Source organism: Balearica regulorum, chromosome 13, assembly GCF_011004875.1.
Source record: "Balearica regulorum gibbericeps isolate bBalReg1 chromosome 13, bBalReg1.pri, whole genome shotgun sequence".
In the NCBI taxonomy this organism is placed as follows: domain Eukaryota; kingdom Metazoa; phylum Chordata; class Aves; order Gruiformes; family Gruidae; genus Balearica; species Balearica regulorum.
In genome coordinates this window covers 12,067,544-12,082,016 of record NC_046196.1, presented here as the reverse complement: position 1 = coordinate 12,082,016, position 14,473 = coordinate 12,067,544, and the positions used below count along the sequence as shown (strand labels likewise).

General features: G+C 35.1%; 1 protein-coding gene across 8 annotated transcripts in view; it reads left to right on the top strand.

The window, feature by feature from the left end:
* The window catches only part of TDRD12 (tudor domain containing 12), a 41,038-nt gene that overhangs the window by 5,113 nt on the left and 21,452 nt on the right, over nt 1-14,473 (top strand). For 5 of the 8 annotated variants that reach the window (XR_012837548.1, XM_075765415.1, XM_075765414.1 and 2 more), the window contains exons 2-14: nt 1,421-1,471; nt 2,274-2,435; nt 2,746-2,882; nt 3,207-3,326; nt 4,591-4,646; nt 6,066-6,151; nt 7,207-7,405; nt 8,048-8,124; nt 9,666-9,724; nt 10,442-10,502; nt 11,575-11,679; nt 12,048-12,233; nt 12,917-13,070. Coding sequence is in view for 7 of the 8 variants with exons in the window: in XM_075765415.1 (XP_075621530.1) it covers nt 1,451-1,471; nt 2,274-2,435; nt 2,746-2,882; nt 3,207-3,326; nt 4,591-4,646; nt 6,066-6,151; nt 7,207-7,405; nt 8,048-8,124; nt 9,666-9,724; nt 10,442-10,502; nt 11,575-11,679; nt 12,048-12,233; nt 12,917-13,070 (1,423 nt within the window). In the remaining variant the exon portion in view is untranslated. The other 3 variants (XM_075765413.1, XM_075765417.1, XM_075765416.1) reach the window with 3 other exon arrangements.

The following is a 14,473-nucleotide window of genomic DNA, read 5'->3' as shown; positions in this document are numbered from 1 at the left end:
TTTACTGTGCTCTTCTTTGTGCTGTACCTGTTGGGTGTGGGGGTTTTTAGATGGAATAAGGCTGACTACAGGGAAGGAGGCTGGGAGAGCGAGTTGGTTGGGTTTTTTCTGGGAGTGTTTGTACCAGACTTGTGTTGTTGGAGTGGTATCCTTCTGTGGTGTTTCTTAAGGTAGTGGTTTGGGGTGAGGGATTTAGTGATCTCTTGCATCTTTACAAGGATAATGTCATTGCTTTTGGGTATGGGTTTTGAGCAAACATTTCTGTTCTTAGTTGTTAATGACAAAGTGGGTATGTTGTTGTTAAGAGGCTAGCTCTCCTAATATGCTCTTATGTGGGTGTGGTTTATCCTTGATACTTTGATAGGTTGTTTATTGGTTTTGCACCTCTCAAACTGAGAGAATAGGAGAGATTATTTATGTCTATCACATGTTATTCCTTAAATAAAATTGTGTATCTTTAAGCATCTAAGGTGGCACTATGTATCTCATGTTATAGTATATTATAGTGCAGCGTTAGAGACTCACGTAACCTGGATGATATGTTTGTGTCATACGGTAGTAGGTAAAGCTTCTAAAATAGTGTCGGCTGTTTCATTGTAGTGTCAAACTGGGTATAATTAGCACTATCCCTTAGCAAAGCATGTTGCTAATTATGACCATAGCATAGCTGTGTTGCCTCTTATTTTGTGCTGACTTGTTCAACACTAGTTTTGGAAGTGTAAGATGGAAGTCTTGACTTTCCTCTCCTGAAACATTTTATTATGTATCTACTTCCAGTGTAAATTCTTTTAAGTGGTAAACTAGACACTGCAGTGTTACAGTGATGTGCTGGTTTGTGCCAGAATGAAATGCAAATTACTTCATTCTGTAGGTAGTTTATTATTCCATTGTAATTCCTAGGTATGATATGTATTACTGCAGATGAATGTAATGTGAAATACTGGTAAAAATCTGTTATGTTAAAATTGTTTGCTAAGGTTGGGGCTCTCTTGTGTTAGGTTTTGCTGGGTTTTTTTAAACTATGTAAGCATTTCCCTGTGGTGTTTCTGTCCATTTGGTCATGTAGACAGATTGCAGCAGCCCTTGTCTTCAATCAGTCTGTTTATGTTGGCCTTTGAATGTAAATAAGCAGCTATATACTCTATGTAAGTTGAGGATAACAGGTGTGTTTTGGTGTACTAAAAATTGATGTATGTAAATAAGCGTGAATGGCAAATTTTAATTAGACTTTAACGCACTGCCTTATTAAGAAGGCTGGTCTGAACCCTTTGAAACATGTAAATCTGTTGCCTCGCCTGATACTCCTGAGACAATTAGCAAAAATCTATAGACTTGTTTTAGGTGTATGTTCTTTAGATATGCTTCAAAACAAATGACAGCTTTAAAAATGGTCAATCAAATGTTCATTGTTCTTTTACAGGAGTGTTGAGGAAGATTCTAGCTGAGAAACATGGAAGTCTTGGTATTAGAGGTATGCTGGCATTTTGTAAAGTCTAAAAGATTACTGTTTGTTTATTTCAATGCAACTCTCTGAAACTGATTTACAAATAAGATGATACCTCTGTATTTCTATTCAGCAGCACTTTCTTACATGTGTAGGGTCATACATGGATTATATACGTTTTATAATTTATTTTACTTTACCTGTTCAGCTGTTTTTATATCAACCAATGAGTTTTCTCACTTTTACCCTTACCAATTCTCTCAGTTATCCCACTGCAGGGGAGTGAGGAAGCAGCTGTGTGGTGTTTAGCTGCCTATTGGGATTAACCCATAATGGAGGACCCAGATCAGCTGAAAGACTGGGATATAAGGATTTACAAAGGCTGACCCACTTTTAAAGAAACTGTCTTGTAGACTCTCTGAGCATGAAGAAAAGCCCATTGATGGGATTTGCTGTGTGTATTGGGTTTTTTATACATAGTTCTTGAGGACAATATGGAAGTAAAAAGCCTGATGTATTTGCACCTTACTCTCTGGTTTAGCCACCATTTTAGACAATGCTACTACCTTTTAGACTATGCGTGGCATTAATTGCAGTGCTAAAGAAACTTGCAGGCTGTGAAGTCATTTAATGAACTAATGGTCTGAAGTTGAAAGATGTTTTGCTTGTTAACATTCTGTATGCTAAGTATGTCACCATAGTTTTTAAGGTATTTCACTAAAGACTTTAAGTTTTATTTTTACGTTTGCTGCTCAGATGTTCTTAAAAACATCCTATCGTTTAACAGGAACTAATAATATTTGTTATTGTCATCTACCCCTTGCCCCAGATTGAAGATCCAGGTTGCTTTTGGGTTACTATGAAAGGATGTGGGCCTTACATAGTTGATGAAATAGAATATGAAAACCTGAATGCTGAAATGAATCAGTTCTATGACAAATCTTATAAAGATATGGATGAAGTAAAACCACTAACAGTAGAAGAAGGCCAGGTAAAATCATTGCTATATTGTGCAGATAGAAAGAAATAATCTGTTATTTGCATTGTTTTGGGGGTTAAGTACCCAAGATACACATTAATCTTTATTTTTAATATTGCTGTGTAGGAAAGTAGATAATGGCATCGATATAGATTGTATCTTCTTATCTGTCAACTGAATAACTACGTAAGCTGCAACGCTTGCATTTTAAAAAGAAAACTGAGGGCTGTATAATAAATACTATGTTCTTGCTTCTAAAAAAAACTTTGAGTGTAATTCGCTCCATTTATAAGAACCTGCTGTCTTGTTCTTTCTTTTTCAGATTTGTGTAGTTTTCAGTGAAGAACTGAAATGCTGGTGTAGAGCAGTTATTAAGTCAATCATGTACTGTACAGATCATTATAAAACAGAATGTTTTCTCGTGGATTATGCAAAATATATTTTTGTTAAATCAAAGGAGTAAGTGTATGTTTTTTTGACACTGTCACTGAAATGTATTTGTTAGTTAATGGATACAAATACTACTAATATTTATTTAGATTGATAGTGGCAAGGCAAGTGAGGTGTGGGTTGCGTCCACAAGAAGCTGCTAGCCGTATGATAAGCCCTTGCAAGTGTGGATGTAAACCAATTCTATTATAGGTTTTGGGTTTTTAAAAATTTAAAATTGAAATAATGGCAGTTTGTTATGACTGAAATACATGATTGCCAGTTAACATTATTTCTATTTACTTTCCTCCCTTACTAAGTGCAAATTGAGATTATTTTTGCTTTGGTTTTAAGCATTAGAGTTGCACTGGAAGCATTTATGCAGATCCCATATAGAGCAAAAAAGTGTAGGCTGTATCGCACAAAGCCAGTGACATTGCGTATCGACTTCTGTGAAGATACTGCAAAAATAGTGTAAGTAGAGTTTAATAAATGTATTATATTCATAAATTTCTTCAGTGTGAAGTTTTTGCAGATTTTTTTTTTTAGAAGAGATTATGTTTCAAGAAGAACGTAGGAAATCAGATTCGGAAAGCTTTCTGTTTCAGAGGAGCAGTTCTTAACGGAGCTGCTTTCTTAATGATTCTTCCTTGATAATTTAAGTTTTATTATTTACCTGTTTGAATCTTTTGATACTTATTTTAAAACCTTTAGAAGTTCAGACAAGTTTCTGCCAGTTCTTGCCCTTTGTTTATCATCCTAGAGCTGTGTTTCTTGATTGCTAGCATATGAACTTCTTTACTGATCTATCCTTATGTGATGTTTCTCACAGATGTGCATCTTACTCCTGATACTTGTTTACTTTTTTTTTTGTGGTAGTTACATGCTTAGCTGAAGTTCTGTAGCTGTTTATAGGTAGCTTTGTTTTTCCCCACTCTGTCTTTATTGACATATTTTGGATTCCTGTTGTGCTTTCCTTATATTCATCTCAGTTTTTTCTCACTGCAGTTTTGGAGGACTTGAATAAGGTTTTCACTGGGGTCTGGTGGTAAAAAAAAAAAAAAACCAAAAAAAAAAACCACCCTACATGTGGTCAAGCAGTTGTGTGGAGTCTTTTTATACTTCTGTTTGGAAGAAAAAAATTAGTATTTTACTTCCAATATTCTGACAGAACAAATATTAGCATAATTTGGACAGGAATAGCATTTATCTTGAATGGGCCATCATTGCAAATTATCAAAAAAAGTAGTAGATTGTCATATTTTGTTTACGGTGCTCTTAGTTTGATTTTTTTTTTTTTTTATACTTGAAGTTACAGAAATGGTAAAGAGTGAATTTGACTTTCTGCTACAGACCTTTCAGTCTTCAGCACTTCAGTGTTTAAGTGCTTGTTTAATACTGCTCAATTAATATGTTCTGCAAGTGGATTCTTGCTTTATTTTTGGTTGTTCTGTTTAATTTCTAACCATCATTTTTTATGTTGCATGTAAGCCATCATACCTTAACAAAATAACATCCAGTAATTTTTTATGTTAATTTCACTGATGAGCTGAAACAATATTATCAAGACTGAAGTTACATTGTAACGAGTAAGATTCTGCTAATGTGTCTAGTTGGTGCACTTCTTAAGACTTGGCATGACCTGAAATAATTTCTTTACATGCATTCAAAGTTTTTTCCAAAATTACCATTTCAGTTTTTCATGATGTGGGATAACTGGTTGTGTTTATTTTCCTAGACCAGCCAACAGGTGGGATAGTGCTGCTACTCATTATTTTCAAAACCTTCTCAAAGGTAAATAAAACATCCTGCCAAAATCATAACTGGCACTTCTGTTTTGGGAAAAATAAATTGTTAGAGAAATGTAGTGCTTGTGTTTATATATTTGATTATATTTAAGAATGTTGTCTATTAAAGAGAAAGGAGGCTTTTTGTATGGACTAAGGCAAAAATAGTTGTGGAGCTGCATCTTGAGAACTGTGGGCTTCCATGCTGCATAAATTTTGATAGTTTAGATGGTATCTGGCTCTTGGACAGGCTAAATAAGGTAGCACTCACACGATGTTTGATTTGAACAGTGGAGCCTTTCTGTGTTTTTAGCTAAAATTTTTGAATCAGCATCACTGCTGTATTTTTGTAGTTTTGTACAGAGATGGCAAGATCGGGTTTAGGAGTTTACCCTTTCAGTTGTTTGACAAGGATGTAGGTGGAAGAATATAATTATTATAGTTGTTAACAAATAGATTGAGCTGCAAGTAGTTATTTAGTAAGCTAGAACTGCTTTTTCTCAAGTGTGTTCTTGTCCTTTCCCATGTTTGGTGTTCCAGTAGATCATCCAGTCTTTTTCATATCACATCTTCTATTTTGGTATGAGACAGCTTTTGTTCTTAGTAGAAAAGCAGCTCTTTACTGCGATTTTCTGATCTTCTTGCTTGCGTGCTTCTGTCTGAAAAACTACCTACCTACTTACAAGTATAGCAAACTCCACATAAAAGGTATTTGGGGAACAGAGAATGAGTTTATGAAAGCAATAAGGGGTCTTCAGGCTGATAATTTCACATGGTAACTGGGACATAGCACTTCTCATGACTTTCCTTCCCTCCTCCTCCCCCAGTCTAAGTGTCACTATGTAAAGTAAAGGTTAGTAGGGAGCAATAATAACATTGAATTTAATTTTGTAGATATTCCCAGACTGTACCATAAGTAGTGATGCATACTTTTTTTAATTGCTAGTACATCACTACTGCATGCAGAAGTGCTTCAGAATTTACTAACAGAATTTATCAGCCATGTTTGGTTGAATGGAGAGCCTAACCAAGCTATACAAATGTGCAAATATAACTTCTTTCAAGAAAAGTAAACGTCAAGTTTGGAAAGTATACATTTGTACTATAGATTGTCAGAGTCTAAAAAATAAACTAAGGCTTTTAGTGTAGAACTAAGACTAGTTTGTGTGGAAAGGTCATTAATCTGTTTCGGCTCTCAATCTTCCTTCAAAGACTAATGACAACTTCATTTTTGTAACTTTTAAGTTTTTATAGCCATGTTACCTTTTAGGATTTATTTAAAAGTTATTACACTTGTACTAGCTTCTCTAAAGAAATGGGTCTAATTGTGATTTATATTTTTGTCTATCTCGGAAAGTACAAGTGAAAAATACTGATAATTTGATAAGAGTTTAATTTTTTTACTTGTGTTTATTACTATATTCAGCAACTACTCAAATGAAAGCCAAGTTATGTGCCGTGGAAGATAACACGTTTGATGTTTTTCTTTATGTGACAATAAAAGATGAAAAGGTAAGATACTTTTGTATCTGCCTCTTAATTTGCTATGTAAATTATAACTTTGCGATTAGATTAAGACTGAAAAGCATTACTCAAAAGTGAGTTTTGTAATTCCTATTAGCTACAGTAGAAGCTAAATCATCAATTTATTAGAGGTTTTGGTTTATATTTCTGTTGCTTGTAAACTTCTGAGGGAATTCCAAGAGGCAGAAATCCCGTTTTTCTTTGTGAACCTCTTCTTTGGAAGGTATTGACAAGCAAGTGAAGTCCAGCAAGTATTTCAAATGGACAACTATGTGAATTATTTAGTGCATTTTCACACCTTTTTGTGGTATCGTACTTAAAGATGTTTCAATAAGGCGGTTGCATAGTATTATAAAAATAAATAGAAATTCACGCTTGCTTTTGAATAAGACTGAGTCCTCAAACCTTTGGGGAAAAAAACCAACTAATTCCACTTGCTGAAATGTGTAACTTATGCTAAATCTCTGCTGTAGCTACTGTCAGACATAAACACCTGTATGGTACATACAAGTGAATTTATTTGAACACTGCTTTGACTTGGAGTGCTTTACCAAGGCACATAACGCTGGAGCTGTGGTCTTTGCCATAGGCAATAACTTTGAAGGTACATATTAATTTGAATATCTTCTCCCAGTTCAGAATCCTAATTGGCAATAGTGTCACTGATCTCTGAGCCAATGGAGTTTAAGAAGTTTTAGGTTTAGTATTACTTTTCTGCACACTGAATCAAAAAGAAATAAACCAGCTTGACTTACCAACAGGTGTGGGTTTTTTTAATTTTTAGGGCTCATCAACAAAGTAATTGAGTACAGAATTTTAGACAGAAGCATGAAACTGGCAACTGATTAACACCTTTTCAGAGAACGTACAGGAAGATAGGACTGACTTTCCTATTCTGGAGTTAATATTCTTCAGAAAGCATTTGCTGATACTGTTTATGTCTCACTGCTGTTGTTTAAAGCTTCAAATAAATTCTAAACAAGTTTGTGGTGTTGTAGTTTTTTGCTTGTTGATACTGGTCAATAAAGATCTTGTTTTTTTAGGTATGTGTTAATGACGATCTTGTCTCAAAGAACTTTGCTCGTTTTGAGGAAGCTAAAGACAATACAGGGAGTTCTGCAGATTATCAGGAGAACCAAACGTCATTAAATCTTGAGTCTCTTCCAGTGAAAATTGTTAATTCTGCGCTTGCTTTCAGGCCAGTGCCATTTCAGGAGAAGGTCTTAACAAATCTTGAAACAGGTGGGAAACGTGTTGGAAACAATCATACATCAATGAGTCATGTGTCTTTAGTTGGATGTATTGAGGATGAACCTACTGTCTTGGTTCGATCCAATAATTGCATCAAATGGTATCCTTCTAAGAAATGATGTTTATGTATCAGACTTTACAAAGACCAAACAAATCATAAGATGCAGGAATATTATAAAGCTTTTTGTACTATGTAAGATAAAGGAAGGCTGAGTGTGAGTTACATGGGCATTTGTTAATATGCTTAATAGCAATAGATATTGAAATTACTTGTGGCATTGATAAATGATGCATTACTGTTTTTTTTAAGTTTGGAGGGATTTATTTGAACAGAGGTACTTTTAAAACAGATGTTTACCATGAGTTGTCTCATTTATAGTGGGTCAAGTCTTTCTTTTTGAAAGTATGCAACTTTCCATCCTGCATCCTTGTTCACTGAGTTCATCTGTATAGCTATCTTTAAAGATAACTTTGTTGCTGTTGTTCTTTTTGCCATTAGGAAATGATACAAGCAACTAAAGTCAGTCTCAAGCAACTAAAGTCAGTCACAACCCACTGTAAATAAAAATACTGGCTTTTTATTTGTTCAGATAATCAGAAGTGTGTTTCTGCATTTTTTACTTATCTTTCTAGATCTTGCTGTTTCCAGACTCTTTCCTGAAGACACACACCAAAGGTCAAGCACAGATCTAAACGAAAGTACTGCACCTGTAAGTACTAATTTTGTATTAAATTGTCAAAGGTGAACTAAATTAAACATACATAGGACATATTAGGAATACTGTAGTCATTTAGCTTGTCTTTCTATGTAACATAGATGTGGGAGACTGCACTAATTCTTGATATAATTAAAAAAGAACATTCTACTTCAGTTTCTTCTTTTAAATTGCAGAAAATTTTAAAAAATGTACTATAGTCCTTGAAAAAGGTGGGCCTCCTTTTGCACTGCTTTGCTATAGTTTTATGAACGTGATAGCTGTCTACACAGTTTTCTGAATATATCAAAATGTATATTTTAATGTTTAACTGAAAACAAAATAGTCCTTATGCTGTACCATGGTATACATTCATTGGAGTATCTTCTTAATTTGTTGTCTAATACTTTCAATATCTAATCTGGTTTCTTGTTATTATCTCTTTTTTTTTTGCTTGCTGTTCTCTTCTGAAACATTTTCAAAAGGTCAACACTCCTTCTTGAGTGTTAAATTGTGTACTGAATTGCACAATTGGAGCTATTACAGCATCCATGGGAGGAAAGGAAAAAGAACTGGTAGATTCTAGGCAAATAATCACTGCTGAACGTAGGCGATCTTGGCTCTTTTAAAGAACCCATGTGCTGTTCCATGTCCTCTTCTGTTACATGCTTTAAAGGAGAAACTTTGTTCTGTGATAGCAATGGAACTACTGCTTCAGTTAGGTCAGGGGAAAAAAGTTTTGCAGAAGTTACTTTTTAGCTCTGCTGAAAATTGAGGGATGACAACCACTCCTGAACTTGAACTATAATACCTTATTAAAATACTTTAGAATGAATGATGAAAGTAGTAGTGTGGATTGTTACTGGAGCAGAGCAGTATTACCTTTTTACCCTTCTGCAAAGTCAGCTGCATTACCTTTACCAGCCACTTGAGTGATGCAAGTCTTTGACCAAGTCATGCCTGTTCGTTGCTGGTGACTAATGATGAATGCTAGAAAATTCCTTGTTCAGAATCAGACATCATTGGAGTAACTCTAGATCCAGTATCTGCTACTGGTTTCTCCCTTGAGGATTTGAGTGTTGTTCAATTTAAGTTCATGTGCATTGTCTTAGTAAGTGTGCAGATGGGTAACCTGTTTTTGTTTTTCCTTCTGTCTGTGCTGTACAGGCTTTCCATGATTGTTTTAAAAATGAAAATTTTTACAAACTAATTAGTATGTGTTCATGCTAACTCAGGTCCCCAAGTATGGCTAGAGCTTGAGATGTGACCATAAATTAATTTTTCTTTTGTGTGGGTGATGTTCTTGTCACAGGCTTGAGTCTTAGTAATAAAATACTGTTCTGTAATAAGTTAGTTTTCTGAAGTTTGTTTCATAAAAACTTGCTTTATGCAGACAGACTTATAATTTGTACAAAAATTCTCCAAAATATTTTGAGAATCCTAGAGTTAGGTAAGAAAACCACTTTCAACTCAATAAACGAAAGAAATAATTTTTCTAAAATGTTGCTCTTGAACAGTATTTTAGTGCTAAAAATATGTTTGTCCTTTCTTGATAGACTGTCAAAGAAATTCCAGGTTTGTCTTTCAAGGAAAATACAGCAGTTCACACAGACAGGTATGGTGCAGCATGTTAAATATTTTAGATGGCTATGCAATCAGATAATTAGGACCTGTAGTATGTTTCCTGTTACTATTCTTAGGCAGTTAAAAGGGCAGATAAAAGAAGATGCATACGTGTGCTTTTGGGAAAGAAGGGAATTTGAAGCTACTGGTACTTATCCAGACTACAATAAAAATAGCAGTTCTTTCTAAACAATAGCTTGACAACAAGGATGTGATGGGGAAGTATTTTTTCTGCACACTAAACCTAAGTTTCTTCATTCTGTTCTTAGTGTGATTTATAAAGTTTTCAAACTTAATGAAATATGACTATAAATTGATTTGTGCAACGTTTTTACTGTGCTGCATGTTGGTGGATGCATGTCAAACTCAAGGATTGTTTTTTAATTCAGTTTCTAACTGACACAAAGATAATTTCATTTTTTGAAAGTTTAATAAACCCTTTTCCTACAGTCCAGTGTGATTTTCTTCTGAAGCTGAGAAACCTACCAATTATCTTTGTTAAAAAAAATTCTTTAGTATAATTTTCAGATACTTAAAAGCTAATACTAACTTTTATTTTCAAAATGGTACTTTTTCATTTCTTCCTCCATTTGTTTGAGGGTTTTCCTCCTTGGCGTAGATAATAGATCAGAAATATTTTGTGTGTTGATTGTTTTAAATTACATTTTGCTTTTGCAAAATGTTGGATTTAAATATTTATGTTTCTTAGGTTTCAGCAATTTTTAAATTCTGATCCTCTGAAGACACACATAATTGAAGATGAGCAACAGGTATTTCAAGCATTAACTTTCATTTAACTTCTCTTGTGCAAATGTATTGTGTGTATGTGAAAGGTTTTGGTAGTGTTGGGGCTGCAGGGGTGGCCTTTGTGGAAGGAGGTCAGGGGCTGATTCCAGCTGCATTGGCAACAAGATCCACTGCAGGCCAAAGCTTAGCCAACCAGCAAAGTTGATGGTGCCTTTGTGAAAACATGTTTAAGAAAGGGCAAAAAATGAAGGGGAGGGAACAAAAAAAAAAAGTGAGAAACAGAGGCAGTGCCAAGGTCAGAAGAGTAGGAGGTGCTCCATCCCAGAGCAGATGTATCCAAAGAGACTGGAGCAAAGAAGTGAGAGGGAAGGAGCAACAGAGAGAAACTGCAGTCCCTGCCTTGCACTGCTCATTGCCTCAATGGTGGGACTGGGTGTAACCTGCATTGATTATGAGGAGAGAGGAGTTTGAAGTGAAGTTGAGCCTGGGAACAGGGACAGAAAGGTGTTTTTTTTGAAGTGTGTAAATGTTTGTTTCTTTGTACTCATTAATTGACAACAAATTAAGTTAATCTAAACTTGAGTCTGATTTGCCTACATCAGTAATTGCTAAGTAACAACCCTGTCTCTATTTTGACCCGTGGATCTTCTTGCTCGCTCTCCCTGTTTTTCTCCTCCTCCATCCCTCTGGAAGGGGAGAGAGAGTGAGCAAGTGGCTGTCTGGGTGCCTGGCTGTGAGCCAAGGCCAACCCACCACAGCAAATCTTACCAGTCACCTTAATTGTATTTTGATTTTGTTATGGCTGAATGCTAGCTATACACAGAACATCTAATGCATTCTCTTGAGTCATTTAAGACAGTTGTGTTAAGACAATCTTGATAAATCTTCCTTCACGAAATACTGAGTATTTGTCTCACCACTGGTCTGTGTAACTTATCAGCATATATGAGTCATATTTAAAATGTATTTACCATTTCTTTGGCTATTTTTATCAAAATACCTTTTTTTAATGCAGTAAGTGCTTTTGAGTCATATGTAAGCTAAAACCCTTTTATTAAGTATTGCCATTGTCATCTATTTGTCATACAGTTTCAGAGTTTTCAAAATCTTAGTGAAGAAAGGAACTTTGTCTTTCTTAGCAACAAAATTGAGCCGTCATCAGTTCTGGAAACAGCACCACTTTCTGATGAACTGAAAAAGGTAATGGTAATGTACAATATTACACTGAATATCTTTTTTAAGGCTAGTATCATACCCCAACTTCAGATACTAAATATTACAGTAATATCTAATTTTGGTTAAGGAATGTCTAGGAGGTTTGTCATGTGGTTGAATAAATGAAGCTTCAGAGAGATGCTGTAAGAATTGTACACATTTCTTCTGGTATATCAGCCACTGCCACAACTCATGGGATTTGAATTTTAATTCAGCCCAGAAATTTTTCATATTGCATATTAAGGATATTTATTATGTAGGTGGTCAAAAGTTTTTATGTCACTCAGTGTTGTGTTTTGTTAGTGTTTAAGTACAATGTTTTCATGTGGAACTCTTAATTTCTCTTTCTGTAGGAACTTACTCGGAAAAAATTTTTAGGCCCTAACTTCACAGAATCTTATTGTTGGCCGCCAGTAGCTCGAGGATGTGATGTAGTTGCCATCTCGCATCAAGGAAATAATCCTTTTTTATATATTCCACCAGTTCTTACATTTTTGCAGTTGGGAAGTTGCTACAAAGCCTTGCCAAACAAGAATGGAGTATGTATATATTAGAGTAGTAACAGGTTTTCTATTCTAAAGTGCAGACACAGAATAATCATCCAAAAGATAGTGGACGTTCAGAATGTATACGTTTAATGTCACCTTGCTGTATCTTTGTAATGCTTGTCAGTTTGTATAAGCCTTCTGCTTAGAGGCTTACAGAGATGGACTGCATGAATGTGGGAGTCTAAAACTTATTACCAAGTAATATCTAACAAGTTGTTAATGGCATATCTGATATTTGATGAAGCTTTGTTTTTAAGGGGATAGTGTGTAGTCATTAAAATTTGTATTAGCTGTTTTAAATATTGTAATTCATTTTCTAATTTGTATTAGATCATAGAAACACAGAATTATTGAGATTGTAAAGGACCTCTGGAAATTGCCTAGTATAAGCCCAAGTAAGACAAGATACTCCTGCTTCTATTAAATTTTTGCACCTTTTACTATGTGTTGCTGCAGGCAACCTTTTTATCTCCAGATAACCTGGTGTATGGTTCCTTGGGTCTGTAACATCTGCATTTAGGAGGTGATATAGTACCAAAAACTTCAGTTTTGAAGTGCTTAAAGGCCTGTGTTGTATGGTTTTGGTTTTGCCCTAAATGGTGAAGTAGTACAATTGTTCAGATTCTGAATTCTGTCTAGCACTATGGTGTAAAATTTTGTACATATGTTTGTAGCCACTAGCACTTATTTTATGTCCTGGATGGAAGAAGGCACAACTTGTTTTTGAGCTACTGAAAACATACGAGAGATGCTCCAGACACCTTCATCCAATGTTGATAATACTTGGGCAGAACAAAGAAGCAGCTAAAAGTGTGAAAATCCAAGGATGTAAGAATCCTTTCTATCTTCTTAATTATGCTTGAAAACAATGTGGGCTGCCTTTATTGCAGGAAATTGTGAAAGAAACAATTTATAGTTCTTCAGGTTTTTGTTCTATAAAATGATTATTTCTTTAATGCATAACTCTGTAGTGATACATGAAGCTTCAGTAGAGCTATTTAGCAGTAAATGGTATTTTTTTAAGTTCCATAATAATTAGTTTTGAGCGAAATTAGTGGTAGGGATTTGCTGAAGATCATGCTGAATTAGAATTAATCATGGACTTTGTTGATTTAGAACCAGATTTTATAATAGCTTTTTTTGATACATGAATGTCTATTGCTGGACAGAAGTACTGAGTCTGTCAGGGATGGAGTTAATTCTCTTCATAGTCTATATGGTGGTGTGTTTTGGATTTGTAACTGGAAGAGTGTGGAGAACACACCAGTGTTTTGATTCTTGCTGAGCATCACTTGCACAGCGTTAAGAATTCTCTTTTTCCCAGTCTGCAACCCAGTGAGTAGGCTGGGGTGGGCAGGAAGCTGGGAAGTGACACAGCCTGGACAGCTGCCCCAAACTAACCAGTACTGTATAATGGCATGCTCAGCAATAAAAACTGATGAGTAGCTGGGCATATGTCTGCTTGTGGGGTGATGTCAGTGGTTACCTTTGTATCCCTCCCTCCCTGCCCCTTCACTTACTAAACTGGCTTTTTCTTGACCCATGAGTTTTCTCACTTTGACAGTTCCTGTTCTCTTCCCTGTCCCACAGGCAATGGGGGGGGGAGCGAGTGAGCATCTCTGTGCCCACCACAGTAATGCATATGTGTATATTCTTAAAAAATACTTCTAACGAATACGTAAGCATTTCAAGTACATGGGTTTTATTTTTTTAAATTGACAAATACCTAGGGGACATGTCTGATGCTGCTTTACTGCTTATATATACTTAACACAATTCTTCTCTAATCTAAAAAGAATATTGGAAAAGTGAAGGATGAAAAAGGCGGTAATAGCTCTCTGCAAAGTTTCATCATGTACAACTTAAATTTTAGTTAAAGGTTGGGTTTTGTTTTTTTTTAATGGTGGTTTCCAACTTGCTTATTGCAATAAATTCTCAGTAAATTGTGCATATAACTTAGTAGAATACAGAGGATACTTCATGGAGGAGAGGAAGCATAGAAGTAAGAAAAGAGCTGTTGGGAGACTTGCCATACCGAAGTGTATTTACTTAAAACACTTAGTTTTACTATTCTTTGTTTGGTCACTGTGTTAAGCCTTAATTGATAACTGCATTTTTAAAAGTAATCCTTTTTGCCAAGGAAACAAGAAATTTGGATAAAACTATGAAGAACTGTGTAAAAGGTTCAGTTTCAGCAGTTTGTATTCTTACATCGATCATTCAAGTTTAGG